Below are 21,913 nucleotides of genomic sequence, written 5' to 3' on the forward strand. Positions count from 1 at the left end.
GCTATTAAAGTACATTATCTTGTTTGATACTAGCTCAACATGAGTTATTTAAAGTTTTATAAACAGCTTATATATGGTTGAAAGTCCAGTAATACGACCGTAAATGAGTTAATTTAAAGGGGCCATGGCATGAAAATCTGACTTTTTTCATGTTTAAGTGCTACAGTATGATTGGGTCCCCAGTGCTTCTATCAACCCAGAAAATGTGAAAAATAACAACCCAGTAACTTAGTTTTGATAAACCATTCTCTGCAAGCACGTGAAATTAGGTCATTGAAATTTGGCTCTCCTTGTGATGTCATAAGGAGATTTTATTATAATACAGCCCCTTAATCTGCACTATCCAACCACAGCACTGCCATTTAGTGCATAGAGAAAGAGAGAGAGAAAAAATAATTGGCAACACAATTGAGTTTGAATTGCATCAAACCACCATCATTGTGATCAGTGTTTGCATTTCATCAGCTCATTTGCATTTTAAAGGACACACCCAAAACAGCACATTTTTGCTCACACCTTCAAATTGTCAATTTTAACATGATATAATAAATTATCTATATGGTATTTTGAGCTAAAACTTCACATGAGTATTCTGGGGACACTAAAGATTTATTTTACTTTTTTTAAAAAAATTGTGACATGTCTCCTTTAAAGGAAACCATTTTTTTATTTTATTATGTTCTTACCTCAACTTAGATGAATTAATACATACCTATCTTTTTTCAATATGTGCACTTAATCTTTGTACAGCGTGTCGTGAATGTTTTAGCATTTAGCCTAGCATCATTCATTCCTTGGGATCCAAACAGGAATGAATTTAGAAGCCACCAAACACTTCCTTGTTTTCCCTATTTAAAGACTGTTACATGAGTAGTTACACGAGTAAGTATGCTGGCACAAAATAAAACTTAGCCATTTTTAAGGGGACAAAAAATGAGAACTATATTGTATAGCGGAAGTGCACTTAGTTTGCAGCACTTGGACCTCGGAGCAGTAACATCATCACTCCTGACTACTCCCCACAGCACTCCTTCGTATGAATTAATCTAAGTTGAAGTAAGAACATAGTAAAATATTGAAAAACGGTGGTGTTTTCCTTTAAAATATGTGACCGTCTTTGAAATTCAGGATAAAGTCTCATAAAAATTATAAAATTTTGATTTCAATCATCACATTCACTTTAATATCAATCTTTGACATTGTCTTACTCAGTGAATACTAAAGATATCAAGGTTATATTTTTACAGAATGCTCTTTCCATTATGTTAAAAGATTTTATGTAAAATTACTTTAGCTAGGTTTTCATATTTTGGGTCACATTTAGACAAAATAACAAGTAATCAATTTGAAAGTCTTATTTTTTTGTGAGCAATTGTTGTTTTGGGATAAGACCTTTTTGCACCTTCGAGTATCTTTTAGTTAAGACAGCCCCTACAGTCCCTACCAACAATCGAAAACAAGAGTGTTAAACCAATTAAACAGGCCAATATCCTAAATCTCCTCTAAAAGGTTACATTAGCTTTCAACTCACCCCAGCATGCATATAAACATGCAGTGTGTTGGCCGAGGATAGAACCCACCTACCAATGTTGGTAATGACATTCTGGCCGGCACGCCACAACAATGAGTCCAAGCTATCACACCTTCAGGGTATTTCAAAATAACTTGACCTGATGGAAAAATACTGCCGGTGAGAATTGCTCCAGCAAATTAGGCTCAGCAGTTCCTCTCCTTCAACAAGATAAAAGTGTTGCATCAACAGCAATGGAGAGAACGGCAGGCCTCATCTGTTTCCTCTCATTTTAATATCTTTCTGTCCTATTTTTCCTCAATGGCTCAAATACAATACTGGAATGTACTGCAACAACCGGTTTTGATGAGGGCCATTTAGGTAACTGAATAAAACACTTGACATAAATATGCAATTAAATCATTTGCAGCTAATTATATACAGTATAATGACCAAATGTTAATAGCTATTATTGATGACTATGACGTGGCCCACAGTGTAATACATGCTTCACATTTCCCTGGCAGAGAAAATGTATAAAAACAAATGCAATTCTTTCAAAATCACTGGGTTACTGATGTCAGTGTTTCGTTTAAATCCATTTACTGTAGAAGAGGTGGGTAATATATTTTGAAACGGTCTGGCATAATGGCATTTGAGATTAACGTGTCTCTCCGTGGCTAGACTAACCAATCAGGAAATCCTTTCCTCTTCCTAACAAAACCACCTTCATCCCCCTTTCCCAAAAATGCATGAATGACATCTCCTGAATACTTTGTAACCTAATTGTGAGGCTTTAATGAGAAAATCATCTTATTATCAATGACTGGCTCTGAGTAAACGGCGACAGTGAGATTGCTTCAGTCCGCACACTGTCTGAGTATTCAGCACCTTTAGCCCAGACACAATTCTAGAATGTCTGCTTGTCAGATGAGGTTAGCAATGCCTTTGAACCCCATGAAATGAGCTGTCCTCCATTGCGCACCGCTCCAATTGAATAAATGCTGGGTAGAAACCAGTGCCATAAATCATTTGTATCTGTTGAAAACACCAGCAAAGTAATCGTGAATGCAACATCTGTATTTCTTCTTCAAGTCTTGTTATCAAACCGAAGTGGTTTGCAAACAGCACAGGTGGAGAGTTTTGCAGAAACGGCCTTGAATAAATGAATCGTTCTCTATTTAAAACTGCACTGTAAAAGTTCCTTGTTTACATTTAATCAACTTGAAATTACAATTCATTTTTAATTCCTTGACCATTGAGGAGTTGCTGTAAATGATAAAAATATTAAAAATAAAATGAATTAATAATACATAAATATAATAATAAATTAAAATAAAGTTTAATTAACTTAATCTAAATCTCTACAATTTATAGGGGCGGTTTCCCGAACAGGGTTTAGATTAATCCAGGACTAGGGCTTAGTTATTTTAGGACATTTAAGAAGTTTTTACAAACAAACCTTACAAAAACGATACTGGTGTGCATCTTGAGACATAACTTATCACTGATATATGTTAAAATATGTCAGTACAAGTGTTTTGAAATTAAAGTAACTTAAACATGCATTTTAGTCTGGGACTAGGATAAACCCTGTCCAGGAAACCGCCCCATAATTTATAGCAACTCTTTACTGGTCAAGCAAATTGAATTGAAATTTAAGTGCAACAAGGAATTTTAAATGTTTAAATTATAGAACATTATGTTGGAAATACAAAAGGTCATGGGTTCGAATCCAGAGGAAACACATGCTGATAAGTACACTTTGTAATGCATTGTAAGTCACTTTGGATTAAAGCGTCTAACAAATATGTAAATGTAAAACACAATGCTAAAATTAAAATAAGTTAATTGTATAGATAAGTTACACTGTATCGATTCTGTACACAATTATTATAATAAATATTATATTTTTGATAAAATCCTCTGTAGAGTGACCTCTGTTATATGATACTCTGTGCCTACAATGACCAACTTTTTGTATCTAAAGAAAGCAAAGTTCAAGGTCGCACATTTCAGAAATATCGTTCAATCTTCTAACACGCGTTGCAAATCTATACACTTTCAAAAATAAAGGTACAGAGCTGTCACTGGGGCAGTACCCTTTAAAAAAGGTCCTAATATGTACCATTTAGGTACAAATATGTATCTTTGTACTGCCAATATGTACCTTTAAAGTACTAATATGCACTTTTTTGGGTATATATGTGTACCTTTTTGAAAGGGTACTGTCCCAGTGACGACTTTTGTACCTTTATTTCTGAAAGTGTACCTTACTCTTAAGAATCTCTTAAGAATTAAGTCAGAATAACAGGCAACATCTTAGTTTTAATAATATTTCAATCAAAAGTTATTAATAAGTGGGGAAAACATGAGAATGTCAATGTTAAGTGGTGTAATAGCCACACTTTATAATTATGTGACAATATTCAATGTCAACTGCTTGCTTTTGCATGAAAGTCGATTAGCAAATTAAAATATACACAATATAGTGTACCGTGTTTTCCACTGCCGCATGCTAAAATGATTGTCTCTGCATTGCATTTAATACATCACGGTGTATGAATGAATACGACAATGGCAAGTCAGCACAGATACGGTTATAGTAATTTAAAGGCCGTTCCACTATTGTAATTACATTAACGAGGCATCCGATGTGCAGCGGCAGGCGTAATGGGATTTTAAATACGTATTGATCAGCACGTCACAGCAAGGCTTTCTTCCCACTATCGCACGCAGGATCATCTGCGACACCAACACCAAGTGACAGATATTATCTCAGGTGTGTTCTTGGCAAACTAGGAAAGAAAAAATGCAGCTAGCACAGCATGTTTTAGATTATAACATTAATTATACATGCAATGTGAAATAAAGCTGGCTAAATCATTTCGCTTCAATTAAATTAATGCTCAACGATGACAGACTGCTTGTGGATAGAAAGTATTTATATTAAACTTTGTTGTTGTGATGATGATGCTTATATTTAAAACATTATTAATATCACATAATGTTTATGCAACAGTATTGCTGTGGAAATGCATATGAAACCCCAGTTTTTTTTTTTTTTTTTTTTTTTTAAACACTACAGTGTGATTTTCTGTAAAGCCACTTGTGTATTGTTAAAATATATGAATAAATTGTGACATGAAAATGTGACTTCTACCACTACACTGCCTGTTAAGACAGGTGCAGCAGGAGGTTACGATCCAGAGGATTTACTATATATACCAAAGCTGCATGCATTCTTTATACTGCTGTGTCAAGACTTTAAAATTTTTAATTTGGAGACAATGCAGTCCAACCTGTGAGCTTAGCATTTACATTGCCTTTAGCAACAATACAGCTTCACAAGCTCTGTGTGAAATGACATCAATTGCGTGCCCACCGCACGCCACCCGTAATACCGCACATCTTTTATCCCCCCAAAGCAACTTAGTATAACGCAGCTGCAAAATGCAGACAAGCACAATCTCCCAGACGCACACTTCACCTGTGATGCTCGGCTCATATTTTAATAAGATTTGCACTTGTCTTCCATTCAGCTAATGTCAATTAAAAATAAGCTTACGCATTCCCAGAGGCAGGCCCACGTACAAACATAAAAAATTCAATTTGAGGTGGACACTTCTCTCAAAGAATATAAAGGTATCTGAACTACCAGGGACATTTAGTATAGAGTGAATTTCAAACAAATGAATTAAGAATGATCCAAGTAGTATTTAGTACAGATTTTTGACACTGAAATGGTTTTTCTTTATTGGTTGGTTTTTTATTTTATTTATTGTGCTAGGTATTTTTCTTAGTATTCTTAATATAAAGTCTAAAGTATGAAGAGGTTTTGTAGTAATATTAAAAATATTTATGTAAATGTCATGTACATTTTTTTCAAGTCACTGGCATTTGGAATGTTTGGAAAAAGTTAGTTTTATGATAAATATATCATAGGATGTTAAATGAAGAAATTTTTTCAAATATACACACACCTAATACATATATACAAAATGTATTTATCATTTTTAATGTGTCTTTAGGACATCCTTTGGACGACTTTAAAGGTGATTTTCTCAATATTTTGATTTTTGGCACCCTCAGATTCCAAAATTTTAAATAGTTATATCTTGCCCAAATATTATCCTATCCCAACAAACCTTAAATCAATGGAATTTTTTTTAGATCATGTATAAATTTCAATTACCCTTATGACTGGTTTTCTGGTCCAGGGTCCCAATGTTGGGTCAAAAATGGACATCCAGCTTGAAACAACCTAGCATATATCAGATTTTTGACCCAATGCAGGGTTGAAAATAACCCAGCATTTTTTAAAGTGTATATACTGTATAAACTGTACAGTACATATGTATTTATATATGAAGAGTTTGGTTCCAAAACGCAATAAACCATTTTGACTAACTTGGGTAAAAATGTGTTTTCTAGACCAAGAAAGTGACAAGATGAAAACCACTTTTGTCTGTTACAAACTTTCACATAGCATCTTTAGGTTATAACATGAAAAATTCAAATCCATAATTAGATTTTCAAAGATTTATTATAAAAACTGATTATTTTTTTCCGCAGAACGCAAATGTATGACTTTTATTTTTTTTTATATGTTATATTCATTTAGTTGACTAGTGGTATACACTGATTAAAAAAAATAAACAGTAATGGCATTAATCAAAACATTTATTTTGTCATATTAAGAACACTTAAGTCATCGCTGAACTTTTTTGACCGCGATCAGCTGTAAAATGTTTTGGTCCTGCTCGATTTTTGTTGACTTCGAGTAAAATAATGTAGATAATGTAAGTTTTTCATAAGACCCTCTGGGGTCAATGTGTTAGCATGACAGAAGCTTGTGAGTGTGAGAACAAGCAACAGCCAGCATATTTCCTTCGCCTGAAAGCCTCTCATGTAAATTATTTAATTTTAATGGCTTACGTTTCTTTCTCGCCACAGAAAACCACCACAGGTTTAGCAATGCCATCAAAATTTAGTTTTTGTTTTTGTTTGTTTGTTGATCATGAAACACAAACCAGGATTCTGTGTGTATTCAAATTGCCGCCATTATTGTTTACAATGCGTGGAATGGTGCGCTGTGATTGGTTAACCAGATATATTGCATTCTGCAGAAAAAGAGGACTGGCATTTGTCGCGGTTTGGAAAAAAAGGAGAAAAGATTACAGAATAACACGGCGGATATCTTTTTAATACCGACCTGATACAATACTGATTTTGGCGGTAACTAATAATGGCGTTTATCGCTTTTTGAAATCAAACTCTTTATATATTTTGTACCCTAAAAGGAACAACATTTCAACGTGTTGTAAACCATAAAGGTACAAAAACGAGGTACCCCCGAGCAACAGAAAAGGTACCTTTTTTTTGACAGTGTATATATAAATGTTATTGACATATTTAGCCACGCGGAGCTCAGTTAAGTCTGACATAAAGCAAACATTTTTCATAATCTCAATTATATGAAGTGCTGCCTTGTAATGAATTATGCTGCAATTACTGGTAAATCTGTGTTGTAATTGTTTAGATTTAATTGCAGGTCTCCACTGAAGCACATAACAAAACGCAATCAGTCAGATGCTACCCAAACAATAAACAGAATCGAAATGAACACTCTAAAACAACCGTAGTCGTTACACAACACAAACATCCCGCTCCTTCACACACACATATATATATCCACAGAAAAATAACACAATGCAAAATTCATGTGATAATGCCAGCGTGACCCCGCCAGCAAGGTCAGCCGCCACACGCACCATTTCATTCAATTTTACAGACAGATGAAAACCAATTTTCTATGAGAAAATGGAATGAGAAAAAATATAAATGCTTCTGAAAATGTATTCAAATGTGCTACGAGAAGCTTGCTACCCCTTGCCTCTCCTGTGGGCATTGGCCCATTCAGTAAAGTGAGATGGACCTGGTGTCAATGTCTTAAAGTATTTGACCCTTTCACGATCAACTGAGCTGCGAAGAGACAGAAAGCACACTTACCTGATTCGGCCATCTGGAATCCCTCATGTTTACACGCTCATAAGAATGATATTTTTAAACCAAAAGTGCATTACATCATTCAGTGTGTGGAGACCTTGGTTGTGTGTAAAGCTTAGTGTAATAGCAGCATGCAGTGGTCTTGGTGTCGGGTGCAGGAGGTAGGCAGTTACAATACGAGTGCAAGGTGCTGTAAACTTACCTTAGCTGGAACTCACGGGATTCCTCAAAATGGTCATTTAATATTAAACAGCAGTAAAGTTTTACTAAATGAAGTGGATTTATGGGTCTATGCTGGGAAACTGATAAAAGCCTGCATAATTAAAATAACTAAGTATAAATTCAATCTTTCTTATCAAATCCCTATAAGTGCTCTTCCTGATTATTTTTTATTAACTGACAAATGCACATGTGTTTATTTTGAATGTTTTGTTTAATGTGTCCTAAATTATCTATGTGTTTCATGCTAATTATATTTTATGGAATTGTTGTTTTACTAGATTTGCCACCTTATTAATGCATTACTTTAATTTGTTATCTAATTTAATTTGTTCATCAAGACAACTTTAATTATGTAAGAGAAATTATGACATATTAGTTCCTATTACAAAAGTGTGAATGAATATAGTAAATATTTTCTTAAATGTTGGCAACAATAATGTTGCTGGACAACTTCTGTCCCTAAACAAACTAATAATAGCATAAATATTAATTTGGCATGAAGGCTATTCTCATTTTTTTAATAGAAACCCTAGCAGGCATCACGCGATACAAACTCATTTTAATGACATCACACCTACCTTCCAGCCCCTCGCCATATTTATGGGGATCACAGTGACATACAAAAATCAGTGTGTGACTTCACAAACACACAAATAAACAGATGCATGTGTAAAGCCACATATACAGGTAAACACATGGAAAGCTTAAGAAGCTAGATCATTACATAGTATGAAAGAAACATTATATACCTTTTCTTTTCCCTATGATATTGATATAATGGTTCCATGAAGAGAAAATCCAGAGAGATACAGGAAAATACAAGGGAGAGGAAAGAGGCAACAGTCAGAATCATGGTCGTGTGTTAGATTCACAGACAGAAAATGAAAGGTTACGTTTAGAAGAGACTCCATGCATGAGGGCAGGCAAAGGAGATGAAGTCATGACGATGACAGAGATGAGGGAGAAAGCATGAATATCGGACAATCGACTAACGCTTTCCTGATTCGTGTCGTGAGAATCCAGACTAGAGCATTTACAAAGATCGAACAAACCCTGTAACTCGCATCATCCACTGGGTTGAAAGTATATTCTCCTCTATACGAAAATGAATTGGGCAAGCAACAATGACATAGCAGGCATTTGAAGATGACTGAAAATTACGACAGAAGCACGGTGAGTTGAGGGAACACAAAGAGAGCGAGAGAAACAGAAAGAGAAGGAAACAAGGAGGGGAAAAATGGAAAAGACCAAACCATCCATCGGCTCAGCACCAAGCCGGAAAGAATGCAGCCCTGGAAAATCCCTACCAGTGGTGAAGGATGTGAGGTGGATTTAGCACAAGGCAGTGAGAGAGAGGCAGAAAGGTACAGGTGGTGGTGGAGGAGGAGGGCGTGGGTGATGGAGGCAAAAAGGTGAGTAAGAAACAAAACCCATACCTTGGTCGCCCATCATCAGGTGCGCAAGACCTTAAGGGAAGACAAGAGCACAGTCAGCACAGAGAACGGGATCATGGGAAGGTTTCTTGTCATATTGACACGCGGGCATCGTCTCAACTGTGATGCCCGCTGTGCGTGGTGGGGTAAGGGGGGTGGGATCAAGAGGTGAGGGAGAGAGTGGGTGTGAGGGAACATTCAAAAAGCATTTCATCAACCCAAAGGTTGCAATGCTTTATCGATCACACTTGAAAGAGACAGATCTACTGTATATAAAAATCACTTTGCCCAAAAAGATGATAATGTTTTTTTTTTTTGACAAACTGCATAATTGTCATCACTGGACATCAGGACATGTAAACAAATACGCTGATTGGATCTTACTAAGATTACGTGTGGTATGCATACTGTTATATATATTAAATAATATACAAATAATGGTTTGTCACAAGCATGTGTCAGTACAGTAACAAAACGAGGCTATTCATCAAATATCTACTTACATATAAATCAATACTACCCATTTTACACCCTTCATAGGATGTCTGTCTTTGGTTCCTGTGAGCCACGGCCATTTATTTGGATAGAATACAGGTAAAGTGAGACTTCTTGTTTCACGTACGGTAGTGTAGCAAAGATTTTTAGCTATTTCAAATAATATTTTGCATCACAAAATAAACCCAATGACGAATTGCCAGTGTCTCACTGTATCTGTATGCATCCTACCTTCAAGAAGATATACTGTAAAGACATATAATTTGACTAGATTACACACAAAAAACAATGCTGGGTTATTTTAAATCCAGCATTGGGACGAACCCTGCCGTTGGGTTAAATGAACCTAGATTATAATTGACCCAACCACCAGCATAGGTTAAATTACAACCCAGCAGGTTGGGTTCGTCTTTTTTGACTTAACGGTTGAAAATAACCCAGCATTGTAAAGGCTGCAGGGTTCGAAATACCAGTAAGAAACAGGAGATGTTATGGGTCTATGGTACTTACCCACCAGATTGTTCGCAGATGCATACATTACATATGTGTGTGCAAGTGAGAGAGTGTATCATTTACTTCAATGTGTGATGTATCAAATTTTAATACATATGTGTCTGTATCTTTAATATAGATTTTAAAGTGGATGTAATTGAAAGACTATAGCATCCATTTGCTCAATCCTCTAGTTTTTACTTTGTGCATTTAATCAAAAAAGTGTTTTTTAAAGAAATAAAAGCAGCCTACCTGTTACCTGTGTTGTACACCAGTCTCAAACTCGCAAAAAGCACCAGTTCCACATACTCTTAATGTACCAAACCAAAACTAAAACGGGTCACAAGGAAATCAAAAATATTTCCAAAAAAATATGTAGACAGAAAGAAGAACATGAGCAGGGAGAGGGGTCGGATGAAAAGTAAAATAGAAGCAGGGGAAAAAACTACCCACCTCCGACGTAGGCCTCTTCTGGAAGGGCGGCCGAGGCGTGGAGAGAGAGAAGGAGACATTGATTAAGAGGCATGCAGGCTGGAAGGTGGCCCAGCCTTGAGGATTACCGTGGTTACCATGCGTCTTATCATCCTGTGCCCAGGCCAAACATTCATTACCATAGAAAATGTGGAGACCAGAGGGTTTATTTGACTTTAAGTGTCCTCTGTTCTCCTCCAGATCTAATCTCATTGAGTCTACAGTATTATTCCACGGTGAGATGATAACACTTTATTAAGTAATTCAAAAGCTGATAAAACACATGGTTGAAATTGGGCCTTCACAATATATCAATGAGCATGCGCACACATGCAAGCGATTAATTCATTAAAAGATAAACTGAAAGACGGAGAGAAATGGGTGGGGGACTAACAGCAACAATTTGTCATTTCACTCGAATGTTAAAAAAAGAGAGATATTACTAAGCTAAAATATGCAGTTTTTTTCTGGGGGAAATTTAAATGGCATGCTAATTGAGAATGTTTTGTTTTGTTTGTTTTCTGCATGGGCTTTAGCTTTCCAGCACTGTTTCATTATTTTCTATGTATTTATTATAATTAAAACCACTTTTATCTTCTGAATAAATATTTATCGTTTCGAATGACGTTCAAGTGTGGGGAATTTGCATGCATGCATGTATTTAAAAATAAAATGCCAGCAGATGATGCAAAATGAACCTACTAAGAGAAAACAACATCATTCAGTCAGGTCAGTAATAAAGAAACATACAATACCTGAATACATACACGCATATGCATGTAATGCAATTACCCCATTTATTCATTACCTAATAGATTTCCTTTTTTTTACACTTGTCTGCACTTTATCAGTTTTATGTATAATTAAAAGGGTACATTACCTTGAGATATTACACAGTCATGCATTCACTCAACACACCTTTTATTTCGGTGACAGTTTCAGTTCCTGGATCAACTCACCCAAGACTCCCTAAAATAGACTCTGCTATCTTAAAGTTAAAACATTCAGTCCTACCTCCACGTTTTGGATCTTGAGGGGAATAATGACCCAGGACTTACCGCAGCTGGTTCCTCCACACGACCGAACACAAATTGCATGCACCACTACTGCCACAAAAAAAATAACGAAAATGCTGATGAATATATGAATAACCAAAAAAATAAATAAATAAATAAAATGAACAGAAAAGCGTGCCATGCCAGAAAATATGACAAAGAAATATTTCGCTGTTAGTGTTGCGGTGAAAGATGACAGGTGATTTTCTATTCTCTCTTATGAGCTTATAAAGTAACTGACAAATCTGCTTTGACAAATGTGCAAACGTATCCCAATGACAAAACAAAAAACCTGCCCATGGGGAAAATAATGCTACAAAACCATTTCCTAAACAGTTTATTTTTCTCAAACTGTCACAAAATACTAACTAGCCAGCTATACTGTCAGGTGTTTAAAAGACCCATTCCATCGATTTTGTGTTTCCACCTATCTTGCGCAGTGTAGAGACAAATTTGTCACATTCCCCGTTACAAAAAGTAACAGGATAGGGCTGAAATTTAGATATATCTCTCTGTGTGGCCACAACAGAGATCTGCAAAGACACACAGAGCCTGGTTCTCCAGAGCCCGGCTTGCCGGACAGCGGTTGTATTTACATTTCACTGACTGACAGATCAGGATCATGTAGCCGCTCTTTAGCGCTGCAGAGCTCACACAGAGCCAACGACATGCAGGCTTTCATTGAGCTGACAGATTCCTTTAACTGCTGGCCGTGCACAGTGCCCCGATTTGGCAGAGAATAAGCGATTCAAGATGACCTACACACACGAAGCTGTCGGGAACACACTCGCCCCTGCTTTTGCGCAGGCCTGCGCATGCAGGGGGCAAATGCAATGTGACGCCTGCTCTCATGCAGCCCATTATAAATCGGACGCAAGCTCAAGATGCAAGCCGGTTTTACAAAGTCAAGCAACAGGAAACGTACAACAATCCGACTACAGATGTGATTGTGTTTCAACTACGAATGAATAAAACATCAAAAACTGCAACTTCTAAAATGTGTCCAATCTATCTGTTACTAAGAAGAAGCCACGCCCTCTTTTGGAGCCCACCAGGTTGCAATTATACCAACAAACAAACAAACACATTTGATAGCAGACTAAGGCCACTAGTGTGAACAAAACAAATTATTAAGCAATAAAATGTATTTGTGACTACAACTGCACTTTCGTCGACATGTCATGCATAAATGTGTGATTCATGATAAACCCTAATAAATAAAGCTGCGTCATTGCTGTATTGTTGCCATGCCAGTGATGGGGATTTTAATCCTCTTCACCAAATCTAGTTTAAGATTTCAGCCACAGGGAGCAACGTGCAGCACGTTGCATATTGCGTTCATCTACTGTACAGAGAGATTAGTGAGCTAAGTCCTTCTGGAGCGAGCTTCATCTGCCACTGATATGGGAATTCTCAATATACAGCGTCTCTGACACTGTGACTCCCCCTCCATTCAAGATTATAAAGCGATGTTGTGAGATCAAAGAAGGTGAAAGTCGATTGCAAACATGGAGTGAACTCTCGGTTATTACAACAGTCAAGAAATTTTATAGTGGAGTGCCTTGCTAAAAGAAACCATTTCTGGCTTCTGACCTACATTTGCCATGTTTGTTTAATTTATCTAGGTATATTTAGCGATTGATGCATGTCATCGGCTACAGGGCGTAATATTATATCTAGACGTTTATCCATAAATACACATGACTGTCCTCTTTATATTTCTGTGTGAGAAAAGCTCAGATGCAAAACCCTTTAAGTTCACCTTTCTTGAACATGATCATTTTTATCAGACTACAATGTAGATCTTGATGCCTAATTCTAATTTGTTGACTATATCTGTTTTTTTTATAATCTGCTAACATTATATTTTAAAAGTGACTCGCATCCGATATCCGCATTTCCACTAAACACTTACTGACCCGAAACAAACCACAAAGTAAAACGGCACAATATGCAATGGATACAAATAAAAGTATTATACAATATTTACATACAAGATTATAAAATTCAGCATTAAATTGGATTGACTTAAAAAAATTATTAAATTGGTTTTACCAATAGGTTTTTTTAAATGTTCACATAAAATTTTCTCACTTTTAGAGCAATTTTCTTAATTTTATTAATATTTTCCAACTTAATTTTTTAAGTATTACCAATTAAAGTAATTTGTGTAAGTGGATCCAACTTTCACTTTTTACAGTGTAAGTGGAGCCTTCGTCCTGTATTGCACTGCTAAAAAAAGTAATGTGGTCCACATGAGATGTCCACCTGAGTTGATGTCATTTGCCAGTGTTGCTTTTTAATGACATACAGCACGTCTGGACGTGGTAATATCCGATCTGTTCGGCTTACATTGCAGACCCGAATTTCCACATATGAACGAGGCCTAAAACCAATCGTAGAATATCGGATTGTGCTTTATTCTTTACTTACACGTCCGTGGATAATATCCGATCTATGCCACATGCAGTTTTCTATTAATGATCATGATAAGTGGATGAAAGCACACGTATTTTGTACTTGATAAGAAAATTTGTAGTTGACAGTTGATTTTATACCACTCCAATAAAAGCAAATGAGGCTACTTATTAATTTGAAGTCAAAGTGGACTACTACTAGCCAATTAAAAACACACTTGTTTTTATTCTTACTTGTAACAAGAAACTACGGACATTTCAGGAATTGTAAAACGTAAGATTTTATTTAGGTATTTATGTTTTGAAATTAATACAAACATTTCTCCAAATGAAAATATTAAACATTAAAGCATTATTTTTAAAAAAACAATGTTTTTGTAAGTTTGTGATGCAGAAAAAATAGTAAGACGCGAATAAGTATAAATCTGTCACATGTCCAATCAAAATGCAGTGGAACGAGATCCAACTCCGCCCCCTGGATCTTGTGTTCTGCAGTGAGGGGCTACTGAAATAAACGTTATTTCTGAATGGCCTATGGCTGGGATTAAGCTAATTTTAAGAGAAAGTATTTGATAAATGTATTATATGTGCCAAGAGCATTTGGTTAATATCATTATCTAAGTTTGACTGAGGGTTTTGCATCGGAGATATTTCTAAATCTCTGTATAAAGTGTTTTTTATTTACGAGCGGATAAATGCAACATGTAACAAAAAAGACATGCACTATGTAGGAGTAAAATATTTGCTAGCTTTTATCCCAAGCTCAATACTTTTTTGCGACAAAATGAGAATGAATTTCTTCTTGTTTTGACATTCAAACATTAATTTCCAATGTGATTTGTTTATTTATGCAAACAGTACAGATAGTCACTGCATCTTTTTACCTCATCTCTTGTCATTTTCAAAACAATCTCCTAGTGCCACGATTAAATGAGTCACTAAAATGAATCCATGTATCCGATTAAAACCGATTCTGTATTTTATTAGCAAGGGAATAATGGCTCTGTAAAACATAATGCAGTGCACTGCCCTCAATTATTAGCATAAACTACAAACAGTTGTAGTGAAATAATAGCTTAAAATATAACTAAACCAAAAAACACAACGTGCAATAACTGTATAAATATGGCACGCTTTGAAACACTTCAATGTTCTGAAATACATCTAGGTACCGAGTCTTACAATGTTAGCTTCACCACAAAAGATAAGAGGTGAAACAATCTAATCACTGTTGTACACAAGCCCCACAACACAATCCAATTCTCCGACCGACGTCTCCCAGCCTACAAAAACCACACGGACGTCAATTGCAGATTCCTTACAGCCATCTTTAACCAGGGAGACGAAGCACATTATACAGTTAATAGAGCATAAAGATAAGGTATCAATGTCTGCAAGCTGATACAGAGTAGACCCTTATGGCTTTCCAATTCAGACTTGTAAGAGCATTAACCATAATAACATAAAATAAGGCTCTTTCTCTAACCCCAGCAGGGCAAAAATATCTCATTACCTGTAGCACTGTTATTCTTTGCCGTGTGGACGGCCTTTCCCGCTGAGAGCCCCGCACCTGCTTGGCTAAAGAAGGTTATTACCACAACTGCCTGTCGAGAGTATGACAGAGTGGACGCGTAGATCGAAAAGACATATTTAATCCACAAACCACCCTTTCCTCCATGATACCCGGTAAACACACCCACACAGAACCACGGCACTGCAAAGCTTTCAATGACGGTAAAGACAGCAAGTAGACCTTCCTGACTGGTACCAAGGTTTATTTACAATGAAGTCAAAGAAAGCTATGGGTGTCTAAAAAGTGTTTGCTATCCGAACAGCTAACACTAATTTACTCTAGTAGACTTCACTGGATTTATTAAATATAAATAAAGTCACTAAATATATCTCAAATAACACATACAGTATAGCTCTGATAGATGTCATCCATACAATAAAAAACAACCATCTTCCTTATAAATGAACTGAAAATTAGATTATTAATGATTAGTTCTCCATGATTAGCTAATCTATTATTTAATATATCTTTCCAAGTACCTCCAGGGGTACACACGCCCCTTATTGGGGATCATTGATCCAAAGAATGTGCAGGAAAAAGCTAGCAATGTTTAAAAGAGCTGTTTAATGTGCAGCAATTAAATTTTCTCTATGAAATACGAGTCGGGGACATTTTATTGGCAAAGGCAGTCGGTGGTCAGTTGATAGATCACCTCAGTCAAGAAGCTGACAACACAGAAAATGACTGTGCGGAGGCAGACGTGGCCTTCTTTCTTCCCAGCAGGAGCTTCAGGATTTACATTAATAAGCGGAGGACAGACAGAATTGGGCTAAAAGGAGTTTAGAACTGTGCTGTCGCTTTAATGAACGTCACTGCTTCTATTTCACGCGAGGATTAAACCTTCATAATGGCTTCCCTGTCCGCTAGTATGTGTTACTGCACTATATTGTATATTGGTGCACCTCATATAGCTAATAAAATAAGTTAGGATATGAATATGATCAAACATGACAGACGTTACCGATTGTTAATGCATGAATGTCTCAAGCACTGATTTATTCTCTAATCTACCCAATCTGAAGCAAAATAGTTTTTCAAAGACAACGCCAACGCCTTACATCGCCAACTTAGATCAATAAATAATGCTAATGATAACTCATATGGCCTCCACCATCATCACATATCTTCATATGTCACCCCAAAGTGCATGACAAAGGCAACTCCAGAGCTGTGTAGGCAGGTCTGTTCTGACTCACCCGGTAAAGATGCGGATTTCTACCAGCACAGGGGCTGAAGAGTGGCACGTCTTGCTTTTAAACAAGCTGCCGAGCATCTGTGGGCTCTGCCCTTTTGGCGTAATCTCATCAAACCCACCTCTGATTCACTAAACAATCCATTTCGCAGAGAGCCTGGCAAGTACCGTACCACAATGCCGACATTTATTTTATTTTGAACATTTGTCAGCGAAACGTACCGACTCTCTGTTGTGCTTTAGGACGGCAAAATTTACTCAGTGGGTATGTAGTTTCCTTGGCAACATGGTGCCTTTTCAGCTCACGGCCTAACCCAGACAATATCCATCAACATCAAGAAGATTGTAAAAAAAATAAAGAATGAAGAGAAAGATGGATAAAACATAAAACAGTGAAATCTGACACCAAGGGATTAAGTCAAACTGAGAAACCAACCAGAACGTACATATTCAAAAGGGAACAGAGTTTACATAAAGACCTGACATGATATGCATAAACCGTTTTCGAAAGCTACTTTATAAGCAGAATGTGCCTCTCGTATTTAGTTGCATCATCAATAGTTTTAATTGCTTCTGTAATTAAAAATAATTCTGTTAGTAGTAAAGGTTTACTTGTAAAACACATTTAATGAATGCTTTGTAATATTTTAGCAAATGCTTGCTGAATGCTATATTGAGTGCGTCATTATTTTTCCTTTGCAACTTGGGCAAAATCATTACATTGACTCTATGAAACATCTGGCTAATTACATCATTTGAGCACCCAACCCCTTAAATTCAGAGGGAGAATAATATTCAAATCATGACACTTCAATCATGGGCTTGTATGAATGTATTCAACTGAACATTTTCATACTTAATTGTAATGCCAGTGCGGGGTCAAGAGTATATTAAGTTAATTTAGCATAAAGAAGAGAGGTTGGGCATCCCAATGGGCTGGAACCAGACGTCGATGATGTCATGTTATCAAAAACATGGGCTTTTTGTGAATACTGTGGAATTGTTGGCACTAAAACCTATTTACATCATCTTACCCTTTAAAACAATGGCTTTCTCTAACCAAAATCAGTGGTAATCTAATCATGTAATGTACTTGGCTCGCTGTAAAGGCCGGAAACAGACATGATGTAGCATGCGCTGCCTCTGAGGAACTAGTGCAATGTTGAAAAAAAAAAAGTGAGGGCTGTGTTTGAAAAGACATTTGAACACCTCAACAACGGACACGACGAATCCAGGCCTCTTACCTTCACTGCAATCTTTTCCCTGGAATCCCGTTTCCGAGCAGTCACAAATGGGCTCATCGTTGACGATGCTGCAGACTCCTCCGTTCTGGCAAATGTGGTCAGCTTCGCAAATGTCGCTGTTGACTCCCTCGCTACCGATAAGCACTGGCTCGGATGCATTCACTCTCAAATTGGTTATCCACCCTTTGTAGGGGACCTGATCTTTGATGGCTGAAGATGTGAGGCGTAGCGCCACAGATCTGAGTTCGGGAGGTATCCCCCCCAAAAACAAATGGCTGAAGACCGTCATGTCCCTCCTTTTAGACTTAACCTCCACCCACTTGATCTCTTCGTCCACGACTAGCGTAGTGTTTTTGAAATTCCTGCGTAAGGTGACGGCGTGCCAACGGCTGTCGTTTACCGCGGTGTCAGAGAGCACCGTCGCCGGTTCGGCGCAAAAGATGGAGAACCGCAAACTGAGTCTACCGTTGTGGATGAGCAGTTCCAAGAAGTCGCAGAATCCTTCATCGTCAAAATACACTAAAAGTCCATGAGCGCTTTTTGTCTTCATGTTGAAACTCATTTCGCTCTCGCAGCAGGCGTTCCACATTGGAAACCTTGCCCACTGGCCTTCGGCGCCTGTGAATTCCATGCTAGCCCCAATATCGACGAGGCAACAAACCAGTAGGCCTATCCAAATTAAATGTGCGCCGTTTCGCATTGTGAAGCTCATCGTGAACAGCGAAGGAAGTTAGAACAATTTGACTTATTAAAAAAATACTAAAATGATTTAGCTCGCTTAGTTGTCTGCTCCTAAAGTGTAACAGAGCTCCCTATGGCATACAGGACTGCTATATATTTGGGATAATTTATTCATCATTCACTAAAAAAGTGAGAGGGCCTGTCTAATGCCCAACTCTTTCACAGGCTGAAATTGTAACAAGAAAAATGACTAAATTTTGGAGACAAACACTAAGGCCAAAATAGTGGTCTGCTACTTCCTAAATCCTTCAGTGAAATCCAGGTGTGCTACAGTGGTGCCGAAACATCAAGGTATCTACATAAACTCCAGCCATGTGTAGTGCTAGAAAGCATCGAGTTCATTAGAGGTGTCTAGGGTCATTAATGTCAGGTTCATTTAAATCTAGACAAATGTCATTGTGTAGGCCTAACGTCAGCACTAAACCAAACGCAGATAAAGTACCACTTTGCAGTGTTAATGTGCAGGCCCGAGCAGGGCCCTCAGTGTTCACAAACCTTCAATTCACATCCGTTTAGACATTTTGATCCATAATCTGAAATGGAACGAAAAAGAAAATCTTAATTCCTTTAAAAAAAACTGCCTATTCAAAAAAACATAGAATGCAGAACACGTTAATTTGTACACAAAACATATCATTCATATTGATACTGACATTGAAACCACAAATTTCATGGTGTTATTGATTACACCAATCTTCAATTACAACAGTACTTTTTATTTGCATTGTTATTCACTGTAAAACAGAGACATAAAGATCAATATTTACGAAAACGGAATCTAAATCATTTCCCTTACAAAATTAACCTTGGTTTTATCAAAATTGTAGCAACCATGTTCTTTTAGCACATTGATTACCATTTGTAAAACCATTATTTTACTACAAATACCAAGGTTAAACTATGCTACATTAGCAAAACCATGGTTAATTTGTGGTAACAAATGGTAAAACCATGGTTCATTTTTGTAAAGGTTAATCACTGCCATTCAATGTTTTCTCCTATAACCAGGTGAGTAATTGTAAAAAACATCCTCTTTAATAACTAAGAAAAAATCTACAATTTTGAATGTTGAATTGCATTATACCATTTGTGCTTTCAATAGATCTTCTCTTTATTACGGTGTTGGCTCAATAACACGACATGCTACTGGTATGCATGTCGTTCAAGCAGTCATATTTTACAGTAATTTCAGTAAGAGGATGACGAAAGGTCCAAACGTGTGGCGGCGTCGAAGCTGTGAAATGGGGAAATCTGGTCCCGCATCCCAAAATGAGCCCAGGGCGGGGGCTTATCGCGCGCCTCTTAAGCATTAATGACACTGCAATTGTCTGGCCTCTGGGCTGTCTGTCAACTGATCGCAACCAATCATTTCATGCTTGAATTCCTATGTGTTTACTGTCAGCTTTACACCGGGGCTACTTAGCAAGATAACAACCGACTCCCTTTCACAGATGCATCCTGTACAATACATCGCACGCGATTAATGTGCAGAAGACAGTCTTATTTACCGTATTTGAAAAACGATTAGGGTAATAATGCCCTGCTATCAGCAGCTACTGTAGATGAGGAACAATGCACTGTATCATCCTAACAACCTCGCGCGTGAGATTTACGATATCTGATCCAACAATAGCTATACGCATCTAAGCTCTGAACTTAAAAACGCAATTTGTATCGGTTTAATTTCCCTTGACTACCGTTGGAGATGACTCAGATGCGCATAGCCAATAACCAACCACCATCTGTTCAAACTAAGAGAGAAAAACATATTGTCCTTCCTTAATACGCCTCAGACTGAAAATACAAGGTGTCATCAAATATCGCCCAATTTTGAGCAAACGAAAGCGATACAATAGCAATGAGAATGAGTAAAGCGCATTTTAACAAATGGAGCCCAGCTGCATCATCTCACCTGCGCGTGACTGCATTGAGCGCGTGAAGCGCAACCATAACGCTCATGAGCACAACGCTACACGATAGAACATCCGATATACTTTCAAATTAAACATTTTGTCGTTTTACCTTGAGAAATGGACCATCACGCGCCCCTTGACAAGTCAAGCTCACTGTTGAATCTGGTTGGTTATCTCCACATCGATTCAGGCTTTCATCTGATAAAAAAAATCACCGCATCGGTGTCGAGTGAGCGGAAGAAAAAGGAGCGATAAAATTGCGGATGCGGATCTCAAAAGTCCCAATAGGTTTTCAAAAATGCCAAATGGAGCCAACACTCAGTTGAAATTCAGCACAAAACGCTTCATTGTTAAAACGTTCAAATGTTCGTGCTAGCTCTTTTCCCTTGTTAAAATATGGGCGTAAAAACAGAAGACCTCGCTCCCTGTTCAGTGTGCAAGACAAGGTGCGATGTGTTTCTCAGGCGAGCTTTGCCAGCGACTGTCAGCACATCGCGTCACGTGTCTCCCCGGTTAGTGTCTGATGGAGACGGGCGGGGCGGCGCGGGCGCGCTGCAGCACCTCGGACAGCGTTCACTGGTATTAGCGACTCCACATACAGATGAGCAAACAGCTTGATCCGATTTCTGTCCGTCATTCAAACCGTATTTATGTCACTCTTGCAAACAATTAACATTTGGTATGATGAATGGATACGTTGGAATTTTATTATATGTAGCCTATGTTATTCGTATCTTTTGTAGCTTTACATGAAAAACACTGTTCTATACTTTTATAGCATTTGCTATAAACTGTAGTAAATTGTAATACACTAGTATTTTATAGTATTTACTACACTTTGTTAATGTATAGGCCTACTATATTACGTTTTAAGTACAGTAAACAGATAAATAGTACACTCTAAAAAAACGAACGGTGCTATATAGCACCAAAACAATTGCTTTGGATCGTAACGATAGAAGAACCATTTTAGTGCCATATAGCACCGGTGAAGAACCAGTGAAGCACCAGTGAAGCACCAGTGAAGCACCAGTGAAGCACCAGTGTAGAACCATATAGGGGCCATATAGCACCACATATGGTTCTACATAGCACTATATGGTTCTACACTGGTGCTTCACTGGTGCTTCACTGGTTCTTCACCGG

General features: G+C 37.3%; 1 protein-coding gene across 18 annotated transcripts in view; it reads right to left on the reverse strand.

Annotated features, from left to right (window-relative positions):
• nrxn1a (neurexin 1a) overlaps positions 1–21,255 on the reverse strand; it is a 199,813-nt gene extending 178,558 nt beyond the window's left edge. For 9 of the 18 annotated variants that reach the window (XM_073815600.1, XM_073815593.1, XM_073815592.1 and 6 more), the window contains exons 1-5: positions 20,877–21,255; positions 18,114–19,387; positions 10,615–10,632; positions 9,178–9,207; positions 8,491–8,502 (exon numbers count right to left, since the gene is read on the reverse strand). In XM_073815600.1, the coding sequence (XP_073671701.1) occupies positions 8,491–8,502; positions 9,178–9,207; positions 10,615–10,632; positions 18,114–18,825 (772 nt within the window). In that variant the 5' untranslated portion in view covers positions 18,826–19,387; positions 20,877–21,255. The remainder of the gene's footprint in view (positions 1–8,490; positions 8,503–9,177; positions 9,208–10,614; positions 10,633–18,113; positions 19,388–20,876) is intronic. The other 9 variants (XM_065242301.2, XM_065242302.2, XM_065242300.2 and 6 more) reach the window with 4 other exon arrangements.
• Between the last annotated feature and the right edge of the window lie 658 nt (positions 21,256–21,913).

This window comes from Paramisgurnus dabryanus, chromosome 1, assembly GCF_030506205.2.
Source record: "Paramisgurnus dabryanus chromosome 1, PD_genome_1.1, whole genome shotgun sequence".
In the NCBI taxonomy this organism is placed as follows: domain Eukaryota; kingdom Metazoa; phylum Chordata; class Actinopteri; order Cypriniformes; family Cobitidae; genus Paramisgurnus; species Paramisgurnus dabryanus.